The sequence below is a fragment of the Vigna unguiculata genome, chromosome 8 (assembly GCF_004118075.2).
Source record: "Vigna unguiculata cultivar IT97K-499-35 chromosome 8, ASM411807v1, whole genome shotgun sequence".
Lineage (NCBI taxonomy): Eukaryota > Viridiplantae > Streptophyta > Magnoliopsida > Fabales > Fabaceae > Vigna > Vigna unguiculata.
In genome coordinates, this window is record NC_040286.1 from 16243004 (window position 1) to 16266124 (window position 23121).

The 23121-nt window shown below is 35.1% G+C and overlaps 1 protein-coding gene across 2 annotated transcripts; it reads right to left on the reverse strand.

Annotated features, from left to right (window-relative positions):
- Positions 1-467: 467 nt before the first annotated feature.
- LOC114195201 (nuclear pore complex protein NUP85) lies at positions 468-21871 on the reverse strand. Of its 2 annotated transcripts, none has more exons than XM_028085592.1 (18): positions 21470-21871; positions 20299-20401; positions 20078-20188; positions 19889-19972; positions 15166-15237; positions 15021-15077; positions 9623-9739; positions 9334-9534; positions 9072-9182; positions 8886-8923; positions 8589-8745; positions 8164-8265; positions 8010-8066; positions 7543-7689; positions 7346-7416; positions 7155-7242; positions 2172-2228; positions 468-964 (listed from the first exon to the last, which is right to left on the reverse strand). In XM_028085592.1, the coding sequence occupies exons 1-18, from the start codon at positions 21793-21795 to the stop codon at positions 770-772; spliced, it is 2094 nt and encodes a 697-aa protein (XP_027941393.1). In that variant the 5' UTR covers positions 21796-21871; the 3' UTR covers positions 468-769. The 2 variants fall into 2 exon arrangements, with proteins under 2 accessions (XP_027941393.1, XP_027941394.1); XM_028085593.1 differs by lacking the exon at positions 21470-21871 and adding an exon at positions 21198-21316.
- Between the last annotated feature and the right edge of the window lie 1250 nt (positions 21872-23121).

A 23121-nucleotide genomic window follows, 5' to 3' on the forward strand; every position in this document is an offset into this window, starting at 1 on the left:
AAAAATCATTCTACAAAATAACAATCTGAAAATTTTCTAAAAAACGAAATTCTTAGTGATGTACAGAAAAACAAAATGCAAGGGAAAATGTGAGAGATGTAGGGACTAAGACAAGCAAAAGGAACGAGAGAAGGAAACATATGAAGGACAAACAACATGTGGAAATTTGGTATTTTACACTGCTATGATGGCGCAGATGAAAGTTATGGGGCTGTAAAAGTATCTCTTAGTAATCATCCCAGAATCATCCAAAGGATTTGATAAAGGACTATTGATTTTAAACTATTGAAAAAAACTTATTTCATTGATTTTTCTCTTTTTTTCTTTTAAATGAACTTCTGAATAGTTATCCAACCATGTCATGAAGCCTAAATTTATACAAAACCTTTTAGAGGCAGCTAATCTTCTTGATATGAAAGATACATTAATTCTAGCCATTTGTAACTTTGCCCGTTTCGCTTATCTGGTTTTACTATAATGCACTGCAGTCGCTGGATTGTTATAAAAGGTAAAATTGATCAAACTGTACCTGATAAGCTAAGATTTTAATTCTTGGAAATATAAACAAAAGGGTTAAAATTCCCGCTAAAATAGTCGCTATAATTCTTTAACTGAAAAATAAGCATACAACCAAAGCCCGAAATGCCCTATTTCCATACAAATTTACAGGGACAACCACTGAAAAATAGCAATATACGACCTCTTCCACTTGCCTTGTTTGGTTTGCATGATGTCGATAGTCTTCACCCACTAACATATAATGGTGAGATCATTCATCGAGTATGGCACGACCAAGATTTGTAGCTAAAGCCAGCCTAATAGAGCTTAGCGCATCGGGGGGTAAGCTAGGCTCAGTATAGTAGGGGCGCAGCTTCGCCAGAGATAAATCTTGAAGTTTGTTCAGCAGAAGATTGGTCTCGGAGACACCTAAAATAGGGCAATCCTTCCAATTCAGCAGCTTTAACTGTCCCAAAGAAAACAAACAATACAACAATACAGCCATAAGTAAAATATACAGCTGGAACGTATTGAGCATTTAAATATGCACGGAATACAAATATATGTAATGCAAAAATCAAAGATAGAGAATCAACCATAAAACATAGGCAATGGCGACGAAAATATTAATTACTAAAATATATGATTGCAAATATAAATTTCCTAATGGTATGTGCCAAAAACTTAATATATTCAATGCTTTGAAATCAGGAAAGACCATAGCTTGAATTAACGAAAATTACATAATCTCCGGAAAGCAAGTGTGGAATTATTTATATATATTTAAATGGTGAATGAGTCAACGAAAAGGACTAGTTATGAAGGAGGAAATAGGAAATAGGATACTAATGGTAGAAACATAAATAATAAGCATACAATATGCGGAGAGCCACCACAGAAGAATTAAAAAAACTTGCAGTTAAAGCATGTGTTAAATGGCATTTCTAAAAGGAATATTAATGAGAAGCTTAGTGGAAACTGGATTTGAGGACGAAATTCAACAGAAACAATGGTTCATATTTGGAGATAGCATCTTTGTATATGCTGGCTGCATACAATGACCTTTCTCCACAACTTCGCTTAGCAGGGAGCCTTCTGACACTGATGTACAGAAGGCTCTCAATAGACCTTTCTCCACAACTTCTACGGTTAAAAAATGGGTGAGCTACATATACTTCAAAATATCAATTTTATTATTGTTGCAGTCATCTCATCTCAGCACAATGATTTTCATTGGGGGTCCACTTCATGCATAATGATAAAGGAGTTAAAGAAGTTTAGTCCCTCCAAAATTGCCCCATACTAAAATTGGTACCGCTATAATTTTTCGGTACATTTTATACAAACATTTAATAAATATGTGAATTTTCTACTCCTCAGATTTATTGTTACTTTTGAACATCTACATATCAGTACATATCTGACAAGGATGGTTGCATGTCAACATTGTGAATTCAAGAACAATAAAATTACAGCTAGGACCAAATTTATATATTTAGTAAATGTTTGATATCAAGAAAAACATCAAAAAATTTAGAAGTACGAAATTCATTACTAACCCATTTTGGAGGTACAGAAAACTTGCTTAACCTTCAATAAGACTATGAAAGGTATCTTAAGAGGTTACAATTTACATATTAACGCAATATAATGAACAACATAAAATAACTCACCGAGTCATACAGAAGAGGCAGCCAAAAGCGCTGAGGAGTCGATGGATTTTTCATAAGCTACAGAATGAGAAGAATCGTATCATATTTTGTAGTAAGCTGACAGATAGAACTTGATCAGAATTTAGTGAACGAATAGAATAGTTATTGACAAAGTTCCCAACTCATGGATCTCAGATAAGAGATCAAAATGAAAGTACAAGGATCAATGTTTGAACAACTGAAAGTGAAGGCTGCATTTGTGCAGCTCTCATTTTGGGCTCTTTTCCTTTCTTCATTCTAAAAAACAACTCCTAAGTTAATGTCTTCTAACTACGTGTTTAATTTTAAGTTTAAACAAAGTTCTTTAGTTAGCCAATCCGATCTATATCTTCTATTGTCATTCTTTGGGACATTCACTATTCATTCGTATAAACTGGTCAATTACATCTCACGATACACTTTTGTTTGGATGCAACTAGGTGGGGGGAATTCATAGGATAAAACTAGGATAGTAATACCAAATTCTAATATTTTTTGTTACTATCCATCCAAACATCAAATCATTTATACTCTATTAGTATTTTAATTTTACCCTCCTAGGTCTTTACTTTCATTGTCATTTCTAATTCAAATAGTGAATAAAAGTCTAAAAGAGTTATTAAAATAATTTAGCCAATCCTTCAGCCAACTTTATTATTTCCAACAGACCACTTCCACTGAAGTACAACTAACAGTAGAAAAGTAAAAAAGATTAGGGTATTCAACAAGCGTTTAATAAGAGATCGTGTTCAAAAGGAACAGTAAATCTACAATTTGTAGGTAGTAAAGACAGTCAAACATTGCTCATGCTTCCTCTATATAGTGTTTAATGACTTATGGTCACACTAGAATGGGCAAAAGCCCAAATAACCCCTTTTATCCCTCAATAAAAGCTACAACTAGGTAATAAGGTGGTTAGTCTTTTTCAAACACTATTGACATGCATTAAAAGAAGTATTGTCATAAAGCTTCTCAAGCAAGAAATCATTCACCACTATCATGTCCATCAGCATTGTCATGATGAGCAACCTAAGGAGGATTGAAGATGGACCCATCCAACACAAGGTTGAGCTCAACACTGACAACCTTGATGTTAGAGGAGTTGATCTACATCGTCTCTTGCACGGTGTGGCGTAAAGGACCTTGGGGACTTGGCTCTACATTACCATAAAGGACTTCTTCACAAGACACTAGATGGTATACCTTGAGCTTGTGAAGATGTTATGGCTAATAACTAGATTAGTAAGGACGAGAGACATTCAGCCCAATGCATTGGGAACACAAGTGATCATCAACCAATGGGCCATTTCTTCTTAAAACAACAGATAAAAAATATTTAGAGAAAACAATGTCAAGCCTAGTGGATATAGTGCGATACCAACAGTGAAGATTGAACAAAGGTAACAGCACAACTTGAGAGCACTACACACAACCCAAAATAAAGGGGACCATGGGTGCACTTCAAACACATCCATCTTATTTTCCATGTATACCTACTGATAAAGGCATTGGGAACAACTTCAGTGAAACAATACCAATATAGGAATGGGGTTTACAACCCCATGTAGCATGTGTTAGTTGTTAGGTATGGGGATCAGGGAGCAACAGAAGTCCTCATTTGTCGGGAACATCTTCATTCTTATGAGATTTGTATGAACAGTTTGTAGACATTCAAAATGTTAGAATATGTATTAAATATAGTTGTTAGAATAGGTATTTAATGTAGGCAATTGTATTGGAAAGCTTCTATATGTTGCACCTGAGTTGTTAGCATTAACTACCTAGATATTCCTAATGAAATTTTCTTCTACACATAACAAAGATCAGTTGAGAGATAATTAATCTTTTAAGCTCTTTTTCTCATATTTTCAGTCTTTTGGTATTAGAGTGGGTCGATCCCGCTCCACGAGTTTTGTGGTTGTCCACCATTATCCTCCATTGTACGGTCTATCATTCGTTGTCGGCCACCATTCACCATCCAGAGCCAACCACCATCAACTAGCGTCAGCTACCTTTTTTGTCACTGGAACAACTTCGCATCTTCTCCACAAGGCTCGTTAAATCACCTTGTCCTTGTTTATTGGTTTCAACTTTGGTTGAGAGGCTCCTGTCTCTCTCATTCTTCCTCGACCTAAATAAGTAAGTGGTGATTTTCTTTGCATTGCTAATAGTATTGTAAAATACCAGAAGCTCTCCAATATCTTCAAGAACCGGATCAAGGCAGTGTGCTGCACATGGGGACCAAAATAATTTGGTTCTTTTTTCCATTAACATTCTTCCAGCTGCCACAAGGTTAGAAGCTCCATCAGTAACTACTTGGACAACATGCTCCTCTCCAATTTCCTCCACCATGTTATCCAACAACTCAAACATTTTCTTCCCATATTTAATGACATCACTAGTATCAATAGATTTCAAAAAACAGTCCCACTTGGACCGTTAACAAGAAAATTAGTCAATGATCTTCCTTTATCATCTATCCATCCATCACACATCCATGTACATCCCCATTTTTCCCAATCAGTTTTATACTTTTCTAGACATTGTTGAACATTATCCATAGCTTTTTCCAAATATGAAACCCTTACCTCATGATAAGTAGGAGCTTTTAACCCTTTGCCATAGTCTCCAACAACCTTCAACATTTGTATAAAAAGAGGGCTCCTTACAAGGTCAAATGGCAATGCATTGCCATAAATATAGTTGCAAATTTCTCTAATTACATCTTCTCTATTCTTATATGATGCATTGATTGTCATTTGTTGAAGATCATTTTTTCCCTTTGTCACTTCTTTTGATAAGTCTCCTCCACAATCAAAGTTGCCATCCTCTGTCTTTTTTCTTTACCTTTTAGCATCTTCACAAATATTTCTTTCACATCGTCAGGGACACTACAACATGGAATGACATCTTTTTTTGTTCCAGCAAGGTGTTGTTTCATTCTTATTATAGCACCCCAACAAGTGTGAGAACAAAACTTGCATTTAACTTGTAGCCTATTTGGTAGAACACTATCACAGTAATTCCAAGTAATATCGACCTCCCTTCTTGATTTACTCATGTTTGAAGTTCAGCAACTGCACAAATGAAAAATCCACTACCCAGAAACGTCAAAACACACTCCCTCGCACATAATACCAAACCACCGCACCACCACAGAACCACCGTGCGACCACCACAGAACCACCGCACGACCTCCACAGAACCACCGCGACACCACCACAGATTACACGACCACCACAGAATCACCACACACAAACAGAAGATGAACAGCGTTCGCAAGACGAAACACAACCACCACCTCGCAACCACCGCACAACCACCTCGCGACCACTGTACGACCACTGTGCGACCACCACAGCACCACCCCGTGACCACCAGAGTGCAAGCAAAAGTCGAGAGGTCGAGAACACAGCTTCGCTCTTTAACGTTAATATGTTTCGAAGAGAGAGAGTTTCAATGTGAATAAAATAAAGGGGGTCAAATTTAGGGTTTTAAATTGGGGATAAATTGTCAGGGGGGAAATTTAGGGTTTTAATTTGGGGGTAATTTTGTATCGCAAATCAAATCATGATTCTTACGATTCGCACTTGTATCGTACGATACGTTTATGATTCGGGAGTAGAAACGATACATCTCACGATTCGTATCGCGGAGGGGCTGTATCGTATCGTACAATTCGTATCGTGAATTGTATGATACTTACTACACTGGTTGGCATTGGCTGTGAAGTATAGATTGTATAGATTGTTGTTTTAATTCAACAAATGAAGATGTATTGTGATAACCAAGTTGTTCTCTACATTGCTTTTAATTTTGTATTCCATAAAAGGACTAAACACAAAACTTGATTATCATTTTATTCAAGAAAAGTTGTAAAGGAAATTTGTACTTAGTTCGTCAGATTCAATGGTCAACCTACATATATGTGAACAAAATCCTAAAGGGGACCTCGGATTAAATTTATTTGTTTCAAGCTCGGTACATACAATTCGTATGCTCCAACTTGAGGGAGACTATAAGAATATGTATTAAATATATGTAGTTTCTAGAATAGGTATTTAATTTAGGTAATTAACAGTTGTATTGAAAAATCAATATATGTTCCACCTATGAGTTGCTAGCATTAATTACCTAGATATTCCTAATGTAATTTTCTTCTATAAATAACAAAGATCATCTAAGAGATAATCAATCTCGTAAGTTCTTTTGCTTATATTTTCAGTCTTAAGTAAAAAAAAATTCCATTCATTTCCCTTTGAGATAAGATCAAAGCTTTGGGGGGATAAATTGATAGCAGACCTATGATTAAGAAAGTGTACTTTAGAATGTTGTGTCATGGCTGGATGGTCCCACTTACGGGTAGTTTTCTGTTATAAATTGTAAATCAATTACTCACATAGAGATTCTATTGGGAAACATTTGCAGAATTAGAAGTTAACGGGTGTATCAAAACTCTCAAAATATCAAGAGTGCTGATTCAGATCACTTTCAAGTTAAAGTGTGTCAGTCTCGAAAGGAGATATTCCCTATGAATCAACAAAGTTTGCAATTCATGCTATCACTGTCAAGAGTTACACCAACTGCTATAAAGTTGATCATTGGTGTCTCAAAAAGGGCTACCACAAAGGATTATGACCGGTGGATTGTTCTAATCAATGTGATAGTTGAATGAAAAGTCATCAAATGAAAGTAAAGTAGCTTAGATTTCGGTTCTTAGGACAGTGCTATGATCGGGACTTGGTTATTATGGGTGTGTAACTCTCACAATGAGTAATATGTGTATTTAAGTCATTGGTCCTCCACCTTAACAACTAGCTTTTGAGGATGGTTTTCCCAAGTGCTTGGGTGCTTATCACAAGGTGTTGCCAACTAGATCAGATAATAACAAGTGAAAAGAATAGATTGTACAATCAGTACACAATTTTACCATAGTGAAAGTAATCACAGAAGTGTGAGCAATACCAGCATGAGGGAGCCTACAGCTTGCCTGGCTAGCTCAGTTGATTTTCCACCAGATACCTTCTGAAGGGATTTCTTGAAATCCCTATACCTGATATTTATATAACATTTAATAAATGCAAGAACTACGAAAATAATATATAACTAGACAAAGCCAAGGAAACAAGAAAATGCATTGAATAGCACACTCATACTTGTGCAAAAATTCAAGACCCCCAGCAGGCTTAGATTCAGAACCCAGTAGTTCAATCATGCCTTCCCATTGCTGTAAGAGAATGGAAAAAACTAGAAGTCTAAATAATTATGAAGAAAACAAATTCAGAAATAGGAATAAACTAATATATATGAAAAACTTTCAGTAAGTTGTTTATTGGAGTATTATGAGAACTACCTTGAAGCTTTCATCAGATATTGACTTTCCAACAGAATCAAATAACTGTTGGGCAATCCTATCAAGACAACTAGAATCTTGGGCTTGTTGAAGCCAGAATACCCCAGCACCCTTATGACCATGCTTCCAGTGGTATACTCCAGCAATCTACATATTTCTTATGCAGGTCAGTTCTTGTTGTGAACAGCAGATTATTAGCATAAAATATAGTCTCAATATCTCCATAGTAATTAGGAAAATATATCTACAAAATCTTCTGATTTATATCAGCATATTTTTACTTCCTGTTTCAAGGGTTTTGATAACTACAGATAGAGATGATGAGAATGTAATTCGTGTGATTGATATCAACAACAAAATTATTTATTTTCTTACATAGTTCAAGTGTTCTAGTGCATATTGTAAAAAGAACAGTGGAAGGTTTTTTAACACTCAAGCCAGACACACAATCAAGATCTGCAAGTTACCTTCATGATGTTTGAACTAATACCGTCAAGCTCATACAACCGGCATATCTCAATGTTCTACAAGAGTAGCAAGTATATGGCTGTCACTCAAAAGTATATCAACAATATACTTGCAAACAGATAGTAACAAACACTAAGAAGCTAAAACAGTTACCTTAAGCAGCACATTATTGTGTTGAACAGATTGCCTATACAATAAATTCTCTAACAAGCCCATTCCTTGCTTCACGCACGATGATAAATATATTGGAGCTATCTGCAGATATGTAAACATTAGACCATAAGAGCACAAACAGATTACTTGCTCAAATAACATTATCATTTTCATCAAACTCTAATCTCATAAAAAACTTCCATTTCATAAAGCTTGTTTTGGTCTCTTGGTATTGCTAAATCCTGTTTATTTTGAGACATTGGTATCATCCTTACTTCAATCTATCAACCATATATGTCAAAATCCAAGACGTTTATCTATGTGCAACAGCAAATTATGATGTGAATTAAGACATTCATGTAATCATGATTCATTAGTTTGAGGTCAGATTAAAAGGATATTCATGCAGAAGTAGCTATACTTACCTGCCAGGTCAATGCATGTGATGATAGAATTTGAGCATATACAAGCCGATGTAGTTCCACTATGCTGATTCCCCCCAGGTTATATCGCTCCTCATGCAGAAGAACCTCTGCTTGCTCACTCCCTGCAGTCAACAGTTCTATAGCATGTGCCACCAACCTATTTTATTGATACATAGCACATACACGTGCCATTATCATCAAACCAAACTACATGAGAAACTATGCATAATTGTCTAGAGTTTTGATAAAACGATTATTTTGAAAGCAACATAAGCTAATCAAATGCAAGCATCTCACCAAGGGCCAAATTCTCTGGAACACTCGGCCAAAACAACCTGAGACATTGCAAAATGCTCATTCATGTTTAAAATTTAGAAGGAAGAATTGAATCAAATAACAGAATAACTGGGAAAAATATGCAGTAGCAGGGCCAAAATTTTTAAAAACATGAAGGGGAACTGACAGTAAAAGTCGAATAAACACCTCAGTATTTTCCTCGAGAATTCCAACCATAAGTCCTGCCAACCTATGGGTATTAGATTGTGGTTTTAACTGGATGCATTTCTGGGCCAAATTACTCATGCTTTCTATGCCCTGTTAGCAAAAGAAGAAGAGAACGGGATATACAATGTTATGTTAAGGTCCATTTAATTAACAGGTAATACAAGAAAGGAATCATTTAAGCCAACAGTAAGAGTAAAAATAAATTGTAAAATTAATAGTTGCATATGTAGATTGAACATACCATTGTAAATGGCCTGATGTATAGAAAATGAGAAATGTATAATTCAATCCAAAAACATGTAGCCATGCAGAGACTGTCAGTGTTACCCAGCATAATTTGTAGCAAATTCCTCAGGCCATCAACAGTTTGCTGATTATCACATTGAATCCAGAATGGACTGCAATCCAGTTTTGTAATTTGTGACCTCCATTTTTCCCAGCACTATAAAATAGAAATACACAACAGCATATTCATGAGAAGAAGCACAATGTAATAGTACATCTTAAAATAAAATGGAACCTGGAAATACCTTGATAAAGTCAGCCTTGGATTTATAGAATTCACCTAATTTTCCAACAGATTCAGGGCGCAATCGAGGCATTTTGGAAATAACAGTAGCAACAGTCTCTACAAGTCCATTTTCTAACTGTAAGAAAAAATGATAGAGTGAGAAAAAATCATGACATATAGCAGTGTTCGAAAACTAATCCACTAATTTATTATTATGAAAAGGGTAAAAACATGGGTAAAGGATACAAGATGAATACAAGACACTGTTGACAAAGATTATATACAGACATAGTTACAATTTAATTGTAACTGTCTAACAAAATAGTTACATTACACTAATCACCAGTCTAACAGAAACCACTGCTGTAACAAGAGAAACCATTGCTGTAGCATAAAACTGTTATGACGAAGACTAATAAAGCTCTCATAAGATGAAACTCTTAATACCTTAAGTCCTGCCATTAGATACTCAGGTTTTGATTATAACAAACAAAGCAGTTTTGGTGTGTTTGATATACTTTATCTAGTGTGCAACAAGCAACACGCAAAAGTCCAAGATGATACTTAATCATGCCAAAGAGGAAGTGCTTGTTGATGGTACTAGTCATGGTTGAAGTACAAGAAGCAAAGAGCACACAAGCTTGCATTAGACAAGTTACAAAGATCATGTTATTAGCAGGCGTATGATACAGTCAAAACACGAAGCACTAGACAATCAAGTCATCAGTAAATGATTCTCTCTAATATACATCTCTGATAAGAACCAAGAAACAGTAATGAATAAGAGAAGAAAATCCCTCGTATTATTTCAGTATCCAAAACAAAGAGGAAAAAGTGTTCCTCTTACCAAAAGACCCAATCCAGAAATCTGGTTGTTGCTACCCAAAAACCAGCTCCCCCTTCACCAAAAACGCAAACTCTCTCCTATACTCTCATTGCCTATTTCTCTCTCCAAATAGACATGTAGACCATTCTGTTAGAACAGAATCATAGTGCGTTTGCCTGTGGACCACATGCAATGCAATGGGTTTCCATTTCTTCTTCTCATGCACCTTTTGGGCCTTCCTAATTTGCCCCTCTAATTCTTTGTTTGTATCAATCACATCTTCAGTCAACTATATCTTGCAAGACCTTAAGAAGTCAATATATATTACATGGTGTTAGATATTGTTTGATATTGTTAATCACAATATCAAACAATATCTTCAATTTACTCTATTTATTTTTAGTTACTCTTTTTAGTTGTACATCTCTATTATAAATAGATTACCCTATGTGTGATTTATACACAAGGAAAATTAATCTCAAATCTCATTCTCTCTATATTCAACGCATGGATATGTATCTAACAAGACCAGAAGAATAGACTTTGCAAAAAGATATTAATAAAGCAAACTTTTATCAAGAATCATCAAGAGAACGTAAGTCAAAGATGCAACTCGAAGTTAAGAGAACGTAAGACAAAGACACTACATTTTCAAATATTTGTACTACTATGAATGCTTATACTTGACATCTTAGACTAAGACATCCAAATATTAAAGTTATACTTATAGTTCTTTGAAATCGTGATATACCCTTTTCAAATAAAACTTCTATGCCTTTTTGTTCTCATTGATGAATGGCCATGCCCATGAACTTTCTTCTCAAGCTTCGTTAACTATATCAATCTGCAGATTGTTCTTCATCTATTTTTTTTCTTACAAAATTTCACTTGAGGACACCTAATATCGGTTTACTTGAATATATTTGCTTAAACAAAAATTTAAAGCTCTTTCTAGTTTTCAACAATTTAAATATATGGCTGAATTATACTTTAACAAACCCCTTAAAGCTATTCAAATTGATTAGGGTGGAAAACTTCTCCCTTTTAGAGTACTTTTATAAAATCTAAAGGTATTTTCATTCCCTCATTTACCCACACACTCATCATAAAAATGGCGTTGTTGAATGTTAAACTCTTTGGAAGAGAGAAAAATTGAGATGAAACTATATGTTTCCAAGAGGCCATGGGTTGCTCTATTTATATTGGTAAAAAGAAATTAATAAAATTAATAGAGAAGATTTGATATCCACTAATGAACAATATGATACGGGGAATAAATCAAGAAATTCCTAATAATATATACATATATATATATATACACACACACACATTCCAAGTATTCCTTTATATAGAGAATCAACTCCTTATTTTAATATTTCCCCAACTATAAAGGATCACCTCCTTATTTCTATAATTATAACACTACCCCTCAAGTTAAAGCATATAGGTCATATGTCCCTAGCTTGCTGCAGACATAGTCGATCATCAATCGATCATCAATCATCTAAGAAATTTGGTGAATATGTTAGCCAACTATTCATTAGAGTTGACAAATGTAGTGATAATGTCTCTAGACTCGAGCTTTCCTCTTATAAAATGACAACCCACCTCAATATGTTTGGTCCTCTCATAGATAGATTAGAGGCAAAGTGTAATGTTGCTTGGTTGTCACGTACAAGGTAAATTTGGGAATTTTTTTCAAATTTAAGCTATTTGAGGTGTGTTTTTAGACATGAGTATTTTGCTTTTGCACTTGACCTTACCACAACATTTTATTTCTTACATTTCCATGATATTAAATTACCTTCAACAAGAACACAATACCCTGAAGTGGGTCATCTATCACTTGGTGACTTAGCCTAGTTAGCATCACAATATCCAACAATTTGAGTATTTCCTTTATCTTCATAAATGAGGTCTTTTACAAGAGCCTTTTTAATATATTTCAGGATCCACATCACTACATCCCATTGATCTTGAAAAGGAAAGCTTAAAAATGGACATACTATGCTTATTACAAAGGAAATGTCAAAATGGATCATTAGGAGGTAATTTATCTTACCAATTAAGCTTTTCTATCTCCTAGAATAAGTAAAAGGTTGTCCTTGGTCAGGTACAAGTTTGACACTTGGAATCATTTGCGTATCTACAAGCTTAGAATTTATCATCATTGTTTCTTCTAAAATATCAAGAACATACTTTCTTTGAGACATGGCCTAACCATTCTTGGATTGTGCCACTTTTATACCAAGGAAATACCTCAGATGTCCAAGATATTTTGTTTGGAACTTTTAAGTAAGATATTGTTTTAGCTGTACAATACCCTCCTTATCACTACATGTGATAACAATGTCATCCATATAAAAAATGAGATAGATACATCCTTGGGAAGAACAATAGAACAAAAGATGATCAACAACACTTTGTATTATTCCAAATCATTGTATGAGAATTAGAAAATGGTCACATATGGGTCATTTCATTTACTCCCGTGATTTAGATTTTATGTTTCATACCTGGACATTCATCTTTCAAATTTAGTCATTATCGTCATCATCACCCCTATGCTCTCCTTTAACTACGACTCACTGCCTCATTTTGTCATGTTCTCACTTCACATTGTGTTCTTACCTTGTGTTGGGCCCTCATCGTGCCATCCCCTTTTGTCACCCAACCTCACCATGTCGTCGGGTTTGGCTCGCATAGTATCGCCTTCTCCTCCTTCAGGAAGGGTTTCCATTTTGGGGCTATGCATTTGAAAAGCATTTTGTGCCTTAATTTAGTTATGGTTTTATTTTTATGGGGCTTTGCTTTTGCTTTTGATTAGGGTTTGTTTTCATTTTGTGGCTTAATTTAACTAGCATTCCACATTTATTTTGTGGCTTCAAATTAATAAGATTTTGTTTTCATTTTATGGCTTCAATTTAATTTGTGGCTTTTTTTTTTTAGGTGTGGCTACAATTTCATTTGGGTTCATGGATCTTTATTTGTTTTGTTGAATTTTCATGAGATATACTCTTATAAGTATACAAGTTGAGATATTGTGTTTCCCTCGGAGGAAATATTGTTAGCTATAAAAGTAAGAAGCAAAATGTAGTGGCCCGAACAACTATTGAAGTTGAATATAGGGCAACGACATCTCTTACTTCTGAACTTATATGGGTAAAACAATTCCTTCAAGAACTTAACATATGGGAAATCCAGATCATGAAGATGTATTGTGACAACCAAGTTACTCTCGACATTGCATCAAATCCAGTATTTCACAAGAGGACTAAACGCATAGAAATTCATTGCCATTTTATTCGAAAAAAATTGTTGTCAAGGGAAATTTGTACTAAATTTGTTGGGTCAAATGACCAACTTACAAATATGTAGACCAAGTCCTTAAGGAAACTTCAGATTGAGTTCTTTTGTTCAAAGCTTGGTACATACAATTTGTATGGTCCAGCTTGAGGGGAGTGATAGAGTAATTATGAAATATGATTATGTTAGAGTAATTATTAAGTCTAAGTAGAGAGTAGTGCATTGGGAACCTCTTTCAATTGTACCTCACTTTGTACCTAGGTCTCTAGTTTTGTACCTAGGTCTGTAGTTGTACCTAGGTCTCTACTGCGGACTTTTGATCTTCCATCTCCTCTTGTATCAAATTTCTATCATTATAAATAGAAGATCATTAGATGGGGTTTTCATGCCCTCCAAAATATATTTTCTCTCTTTTTTTAATCTTAGGACTAGGAGCCTAGATCAAGCCCAATAGGCTTGGTTAAAGTGGATAAAAATAATCCATGGGCTCCTTATAGACAACTTGACCTATTTCAAACCTTATACGCAATTCAAGATAGAATTGTTAAAAGAATATTAATCAAGGAGATAGTCTCTACATGAAAACAGAAACATTTTACAACACGAAAGAAAAATCTATGAACAGACTCTTCACTAGTATCTCAAAGACTACGGAGGTTATCAAAACATCACCTAAGTTTATTCAGTCATGAACACCCACAACAAACCTAAAGATTCCAAAACTGTGGCACTCTGATTTTGCATACAAATTCTACTAAAATGAGGCATTTTGGAGATACACACCTCAGCTAAATTAAAATGAGACATTTAGATCAGAGCAATAGGTTCTTGAACCTTTTGTTGTGATAAAAAAAAAAAAAAAAACATGTGGGTATTACCAAGGTCTGCTAGTATAAAGGAAGCACCTACTAGGATATAAATCTTTTAACAAGTATATTATGTTTAGGTGTATTACAATTAGATAAGAAACTCCCTTTAATGCTCGCATATACAAGGCTCACAACACTAAAGATTGAGATAATAGTCATCTATTATTGATGAAGATAAGGGGAATATTTAGTGGTTAAGAAAAAAAAAATTCTAATAACAAAAACCAGAACAAGCAATAAAGGATCAAAGTATCAAAGAGATTTGAATCTAGTTGAGTATTCTTCAACCACGGGCAATAATAAAAAACAGATTTTTACCAGGAAAAAGTAACATACGAACTACAAAATTACCGAAAGAAAATTGTGTAAAATTCATCTCTTTCATATAATAATATTTTCATAATTGTCATGCCAACCTCCCGTTTACTGAGCTGATCTAATTGGTAGGATCCATGCAACCGCAGCATCTTCACCTACAAGTAAAAAGCAACTTAATATAAAAGTCATTATTTAAAAGGAAATATATGTCGAAGAAAAATGTCAGAAATGCAGTAACATTACCACAATATCGAGCCAACCAACAGACAATGCAGATGATAATAATTCCCAATATCTGGAATCGTCCTCAATCACCTGCACAAACAGATTCTGTAATTTTATTTTCTCATCGTTGAAGAAATTGATCAAACACATTGGCTACAGACATTAGCTAAACAAAAAACATGCTAGGTAACATGAGGGATGATATAAAAAGTAATAGACTAAGACTATTCCATATTTGTTGAGGTAGATTCTTTTGGAATACAAAGAATAGAGAAATAGCTCAGTATAAGTTCCAAACAAACACTAAAACTGTGATTATATATATTGATATCTCAATAGCAAATAGCAAAAGGGTCTTCACACAAGGTAAGAAGACCTAATATTGCATTGATGTTGCATCTGAAGCCATAGATTTGTTGATCAGTAAGATGTTTTAGAGGGAATATTGAATCAAAATTCTGATAGGATACTCGAACAAAAGATAAAAGAAAGAGACGAGGAAAACAGAAACCCAAAGCACTGCTTAATAAAATTGGTGTTCGTTCTATCTTTATTGCTTAGGAAAAAGAAAACAGAAAACGAATACAAAGGAGCTCTCTCCTTTCACAAAAGTTAACACTCGTTTACAACTCAAAATTCTAAAGTAAAAGCGTGTCCCTCAAAGGATCTGATTGGTCTTAATTGTAGAGACCAACTCCCAACCGAAAACACCACTTCCACCTCTTCCCCACTTTCCCACCAATAGTACTGCATACACTCATTGTTCCACGACTTCATTTATTGTTCCCCTGATTCCTTTAATTTTTTTCTTCTACCATAAACTTTCAAGATCCCCCTCCTTTTTCACTTGCTTATCATTACACACTGCCTCTGAAACAAACAACCTTGTCGTCAAGGCTAAATTCAGGAAACTAGTAGCGTATTGTTGGAATATCATGCCACATTCTTGCTTCTGGAGCCCCCTCTTGCCATTGCACCAATACTTGATGTATTGGTTCATCCTGCTATCCAAAATCTGGTTTGGAAAACAAACCCAAACTTAGCCCTGAACATTAACTGGCAGCTCTTTCTCCACATGATGATTTTCAACCGCTAATTTTAATTGAGGCATGGAAAACTGGGCATCTTCGAAAAGTTGTAATTTGTAAGCCACGGATCCCACCTGTTTGAGGACAAGGTATGGGCCATAAAAACATGCAAACAACTTTAGGTGTAGTCTTGTGGGCATGGATACTTGTTTGAGGAAATATTTTAAGATATACCCAATCACAAACTTTGATCTTCGAAATTTTCTTGTGTCGGTTAGTGAATTTAGCCATTTGTCCTTAAGCTCTTTCCAAATGAAATTTCAACTACCCGAGTGCTTCATCTCTTGTCGTCAAGACTTGTTTTAAAATCCATGCTTATATCTTCCCATGCTGCCATGTGAATAGGAAGTGGTTGAAGAAGACCTTATGGAGAAGATGCTTAGTACTTATTCTACTAACAAATAGGACATGCAGCTAAAAAAAACGTTATCACTTTTTTCATGCCAATCCAATAAACAGACAGTGCAATGCGTTTGTAGGAGCAAAAATTTTTCAGAGTGTCACCCCATAGGTATCATGCGATATTCATGTAGCAATGTAGTATCCATTTGAAGTTGCTGACAGAACCAATCTACAAAACTTATATATATTGTGTATGTTTAATGTTTAGAATAATATAAAAAGCAAAATGATGATATAAAAATGATTATACATATTATATATATTTTGTATGTTTAATGTTTAGAATAATATAAAAATAAAAATGATTTCATCAATCCTTACATAGTTCTTTACATTCATTGTGGCAGACTTCATTTTTTTGGGGTAGCTGATTTATTCCCATAGTTATTCAAGACAGCCATAGGGACATTGTCAGGCATATATATAAAATTAGAATACCAAAGATAGAGGTTTAAGATTCTCCCAAGTTGGAAAACACTACTAATGGAATTTTAGTTCCAAGGATGCATACTGTTTTTTGTATGCTAAACTGGTCCTGTTTATAGTTGGCTAAAGAATATTTGGCATTCCATTATTCCTGATTCCAAATATGCTTTAGTATGGAGACTTGCGCAAGATAAGATTCCTACTAATGAGGTTATGCATAGCAGGGATGCTACTTTAGTTTCTAAATTTTCTAAATGACAATTTGACCTAAAATTGCACTCAGAGTCACTTGACTTGCAGCTTAAATGCCAGAATCACAAATCTGGGGTTAACCAGTTGATCCATCCACAAGCCAGCTCAAGAAAATATAGTTTCAGGGTTACTATCTCACAATTTTGTTTTCCTACTAAAGTGACAATTATTTCCAAGGTTGGAAACTCAAATACAAAGACCATAGACCATAGTTGTCTTTTAGATTTCATTTATTTCTCCTTTTTCCCTTTTCAGTCACTTCAGAAAATAATGCAAAAGAGAAATTATATTTTTGAGAGCTTCCAAAGGTTACCCATAAGTACAATTAGGTACTACCCAAAACAGCTTTTGAATAAAGCTAACAAATAGCCTACTCTAAACCTATTTCAACACTCTCCCTTAAGTTCGAGCAACAGAATGTATGCACCAAGCTTGAAACAAATAAATTCAATGAGATTCTCTAAACAATTTTGTCAACAAGTCTACAAGTTGATCATCCAACCCAACAAACTCACTACCAATTTCCTTGGATACATTTTCTTGAATGAGATGAAAACAAGTCTCTATGTGTTTGATCCTCTCATGGAACACATGTTAAAAGCATTGTGAAGAGTTGCTTGATTATCACAATACATCTTCATTTGTTGAATGTCACAAAAATCTAATTCCTAGAGGAATTGTTTTACCCACACAAGCTCACAAGTGAGAGAAATCATTTCCCTATACTCAGCTTTAGTAGTTGATTGGGCAACTACATTTTGTTACTTGTGTTAAAGGAGTGAAAAACTAGGTACAGGGTTAACTCCCCTTGTGTAGAAAATACACATAGGATAATATATTTATAATGAAGAAAATATGGGCTAAACCCAGATACACATAATATCGTAACTAACATAAGATATTGTAACTAACATAATCTTAACAATATCTAACAACTTGCTTTTCCAAAAAATAATATTTCCTTTATTGAAAAAAATATATCATGTAGTACAATGTCTGTAAGAGAACCTACCTAATCAACATCACATTACACAAAGATTTGGCTATTCCCCCTATCTTCTTGCCTGCCTTCTTCCTCAAGTGCATCCACCGCAATAGGTCGGAGCACTAATGTAGACCACAACAACAAAAGAAAATAGGGGCAAAAAGAGATGCAAAGATGTAATAGAAATCGAGGACCTATTATGTATCATTGAAAGATAAAAACAAAAATATGCACTATAATGGATAGGTCTTTCTAATATCCTTGAGCAATGACTTTGTACCAAAATGCATAAAAGCTACTTGTTTCCGCCATAACAACGTCAACAAAAATATTTCCCCTTCCATCATACTCTCATCCTTGACCAAGGAATGATAACTCCATAGACACAAACCAAGATAAGTAATTTTTCCAATTGAGCTTTGTCATGGTAACAATAGGATTAGGGAAAAAAAAGTAAAGGCCATTCCAAAGACAGCCAGAAGATATGATGAGAGAGGGAAAAAACACCTTGTCATGAGGGGAAGAAACCCTACGCATTAGGGGAGCAAGCAAGATGCGACGAACTAAGAGGGCTAGGGTAGAAACATGCCCAAAAGACAACAATGAGATGAAAGGCAACAGTTAAGTGCAATTCCGATACTGGAAGGCAGCATGTGGTATACACATGCTGATGAGTTGACCACAATCAACACGTGGCTACATTAGAGACTTGGAATTCAATTTATATGATTCAAGAGAAAGAGTGCCAGAATTGTTTAACATATTTGAATAGCTTAAATTGTCAAAATAGGTTAACCTATGTTAACGTATCTATTTTGTATTACCGATTTGTCACCTATGCATAGGTTGCTCATATCTTTTCTAAGCATCTTTGATGTAAGGACCCCTTATAAATATATAAATATGCTTAGAGATGATTTATCTCTAAAGCATTTTTTCTGTTTTCAATCTCAAATGGTATTTATTTTAACAATGATGGTTTCAAAATAGGATTAACTTAATAGAGAAGAGAACTTAGTACTTCCAAATAGGTTCATCAAATTGAAAGAGGAACCCCTACTAAGCATATGGGTTACACAAGTCAGACTCAAAAAAACTTACCAGAAGGATAAGAAGACCAAAACCTTCTATCTAAGACAGGGGACAAAAGTGCTGAATTAAGGTCCAAGAGAATATCCAATTTATAGCACAATGACAATCAATTTATCAAAATAATTAGTAGAGATTCCAGGAAAAGGTAATCTTTAAACACGGCAAATTGTAGATGTGAGAATCAAAAGGATAGAACTAGAAGTCTAGAAAACACCATTAATAAAAGGAGTCTACTACCCAATAGACAGATCCACTAAATACCATCAAGTGAAGCAAAACTAAATTCAGTGTAACCTTGAGTCTCCAGAAAAAGTTTTCACAGAACATATTTATGCTGACAACTTAATGCCGTATGGAATGAGACTCTATGGGAAAACGAGATATCTATTCACCCATTTCAAGACTCTTGAATTAAGACTTAAAAATTCCAAATACTTTAACTTCATAGACAAATAGAAGATATTATTATTATTCATCAGATGAGCTATGACCAGACCTGTATGTTGACTAGTTCTTTCTGAAAATCCACAAGCTTGCCATGAATTGTTTCATGTGTGCTAGTAAATAGGCTGTCATAATCCTGTCATACAATGCAGTAGTAAACTAAAATAAGCACAGTGATCATTGTCAAAATTAAAGGCAACCATTTACGAATCCCATCAAGAAAATAAAAGAAGATTATTACAGTTAACCAATCAACCAGCCTTTCAGGTAGCCATGATTGAGATTGCTTGTCGACATAAAATATTTCAATTAACTCCCATGCAGCTTTCAAAGATGTTGGCTCTTCGTCTCTCTACATTAAGTATTAAAAGCATGTGATTGACTTCTCAATATTGTAAGTCCCACAAACAAGGACTCAGCTCAAGTAAGCACAGTAAAACAATTTAGAACCTAAAACAACACCTTAACAATTGTTTTTGAGTCCTCAATTATAGGACTTGGGGGCAACTTTGAACCCCCAAGAAGAGAACCTATCTCCTTGCTATACTGAAGGACATTCTCCCACCTGACAGTAAAACATGCATGATAAGCTATTGTCAACACGAACACTTACACAAAACTCCTAAGCAAAAACACGATTCAACACATGTAATATTAAGTGAGAAACTTCCAATGAAACCAGATTTGATAACCCTAGAAAGGAAATGAAGTGTGTTTGGTTTCTCCAAAATCATGTTGAAATCCCCTCTAACATGGTTTTAAGTTACATTTTCACGTGTTTAGTATCACGTTGAAGAATTGACTGTGTCCAGAATTGATTCTAAGCCAAAGTAATTTTAGATAACTTTCATTGGATAAAACATTTATGCTGAGTTTTACTGCTAACTTGCTTTTATAATAATAAAATCATCCAAACATAAATCACGTCACTTCAAATCAATTTTACAAAATAAATTTCATTCATAATCAATTTAGAATTGAAGATCATCATTGACATTTGATACACCACATACTTACATGGAAACACTGGAAGCCTCCAATTTAAAAGTAAAATCTAATGTTACAAAGAGAAATAACTTGTGCCTTCAATTTCTCAATCATATTAACAACCAAGAGGGGTAAACCGCTGAGTTGAACGAATCTAACAACACTAATTTAATAGCATTGTTCCTTAGAAGAAACAAAGGCACCATTCAAAGGTTTTTAGAACAAAAAATTTGCCTGCCCTCAGCTTATTAAAGAAAATTGAACCACTTTTATTTTACTTCACAGGAAAAAAAATAATTAAAAATAACATAAAAATAACTGTTTCTCCGGAATTGAATTTAATCAAGCGGGCACCCAAACTTGTGGCCAATTACCAATCAGAATGATACGGAGAAGGAGTCTTCAAGAGAGCGGAGTTGAACGAATCTAACAACACTAATTTAATAGCATTGTTCCTTAGAAGAAACAAAGGCACCATTCAAAGGTTTTTAGAACAAAAAATTTGCCTGCCCTCAGCTTATTAAAGAAAATTGAACCACTTTTATTTTACTTCACAGGAAAAAAAATAATTAAAAATAACATAAAAATAACTGTTTCTCCGGAATTGAATTTAATCAAGCGGGCACCCAAACTTGTGGCCAATTACCAATCAGAATGATACGGAGAAGGAGTCTTCAAGAGAGCGGAAAGAGAGCTCCTACGACTCTGAAGCAGCGCGAAGGGCGCAACAGAGCCATAGGCAATTCGGCGCCAGTGAGCATCAGGAATCTCTTGATCTTCACTGGTAAGCTTAACTTCGACGACCTTGGCCGCGGTGGACGAGAAAAGGGAGAGGTGGAGGGTGTTACCGCGGGACCAGGAGATGGAGAGGCGACAAATCGGAGGGGCAAGGCCATGGTGGAGAGGGTATACCGCCGGCGGATCTCCGGTGAGGGGGACCAGAGCCCCATTGCCGACGGTGTCCGACGGCATTTTCAAAAAGGGGAGTGTTTTAGGGTTTAGAGGGTTTTAGGGCAAAAGCAAATAGAAGAAACTACGCTCGGGTTAGCTGACAAAAAAGTGTTTAGGCGGGAAATAATTACAAGAGGACAATTAGAGATTTTCATATTTTATTTAATATTTATAATTTTAAAACTGACATAATACTTCTAATATTTTAAAATTTTCTTATGATTTTTTTCTTTTATAAAAGATTGATTTTCATTTCCAATCTTACTTATTCCAATAACATTGACACACAAGATCATCGATTAGTTGAAAAGTGTAACACTCCATTTAATTTAATACACGAAATTAAAGGAAACGTCACAATAAAGATAACATAATAGTGCAGTCTAGGAGTTTGAAACTCAACTCCTTACAATGCTCAAAAGAAAATTGGATAAGGAGTTTGACCAAAAGTATATAAATCTAAGGATGAACAAATACATGGACCATAGCCCTAAAGAAACTCATAAAGGAATTATAAGTCAGTCCACGCGGACTATGCAATGGAATCACCACCTCCCTATTGCCCACGGGTGTTCCTCGCATCTACTCACACCAACAAGTTGATGATCATCGCAAAAGAGAGTACCACACAGCAGAACACACAACAAAGAAAGTAGGGTAAGTTAGAGCACAAAAGATTTCATCCATACAGTCAAAATATATTCACCATACCATATACATATATCAACCAAGCATGTTATGACTTCTCATACAATACACTAAGACACGACTTGACTCATCCGGATACATATAACCTGGTTGGATTCAGCGGATGTTTGCACTTGTGGTGGATACCTCTGCTCACCCCGAGCTGCTCACCCCCGAGCTATGTGTTACAAGTGTTATAATGAATCAATTTCCCTCACCACAAGGTTAGTCCTTAATGAATTTTAGGCCTCCTATTACTCTCACCACAGGAATCAGTCCGCTCTAGATGAGACAAACTGACTCCTTAGAGTGTCAGAATACAATCTTACCTTTAATCCTTACCAAGCTATACAGATGGGGCACCACCATGGACACCCACTAATAGGGGCCATGGAATTACGTCCCGACCACTAGAGCACGACCCGGAAATCCCACCTAGGGATTTCCAAGGAATTATGCACTGACACAGACCAAGCATACCAGACCAATCGATAAAGAGTATTTACACATTTATATATACATCATGATGAAGATGCGACCACCTCATCAAGTTCCAAGGAGGCCAACCCTAGGAGGATCACTAGGAGCATGACAAAAGGGAAGGCATTATCCTCTCTATCTTTATTTTGCATTTCTTTAGCTTCAATTTCTTGAAGTTGG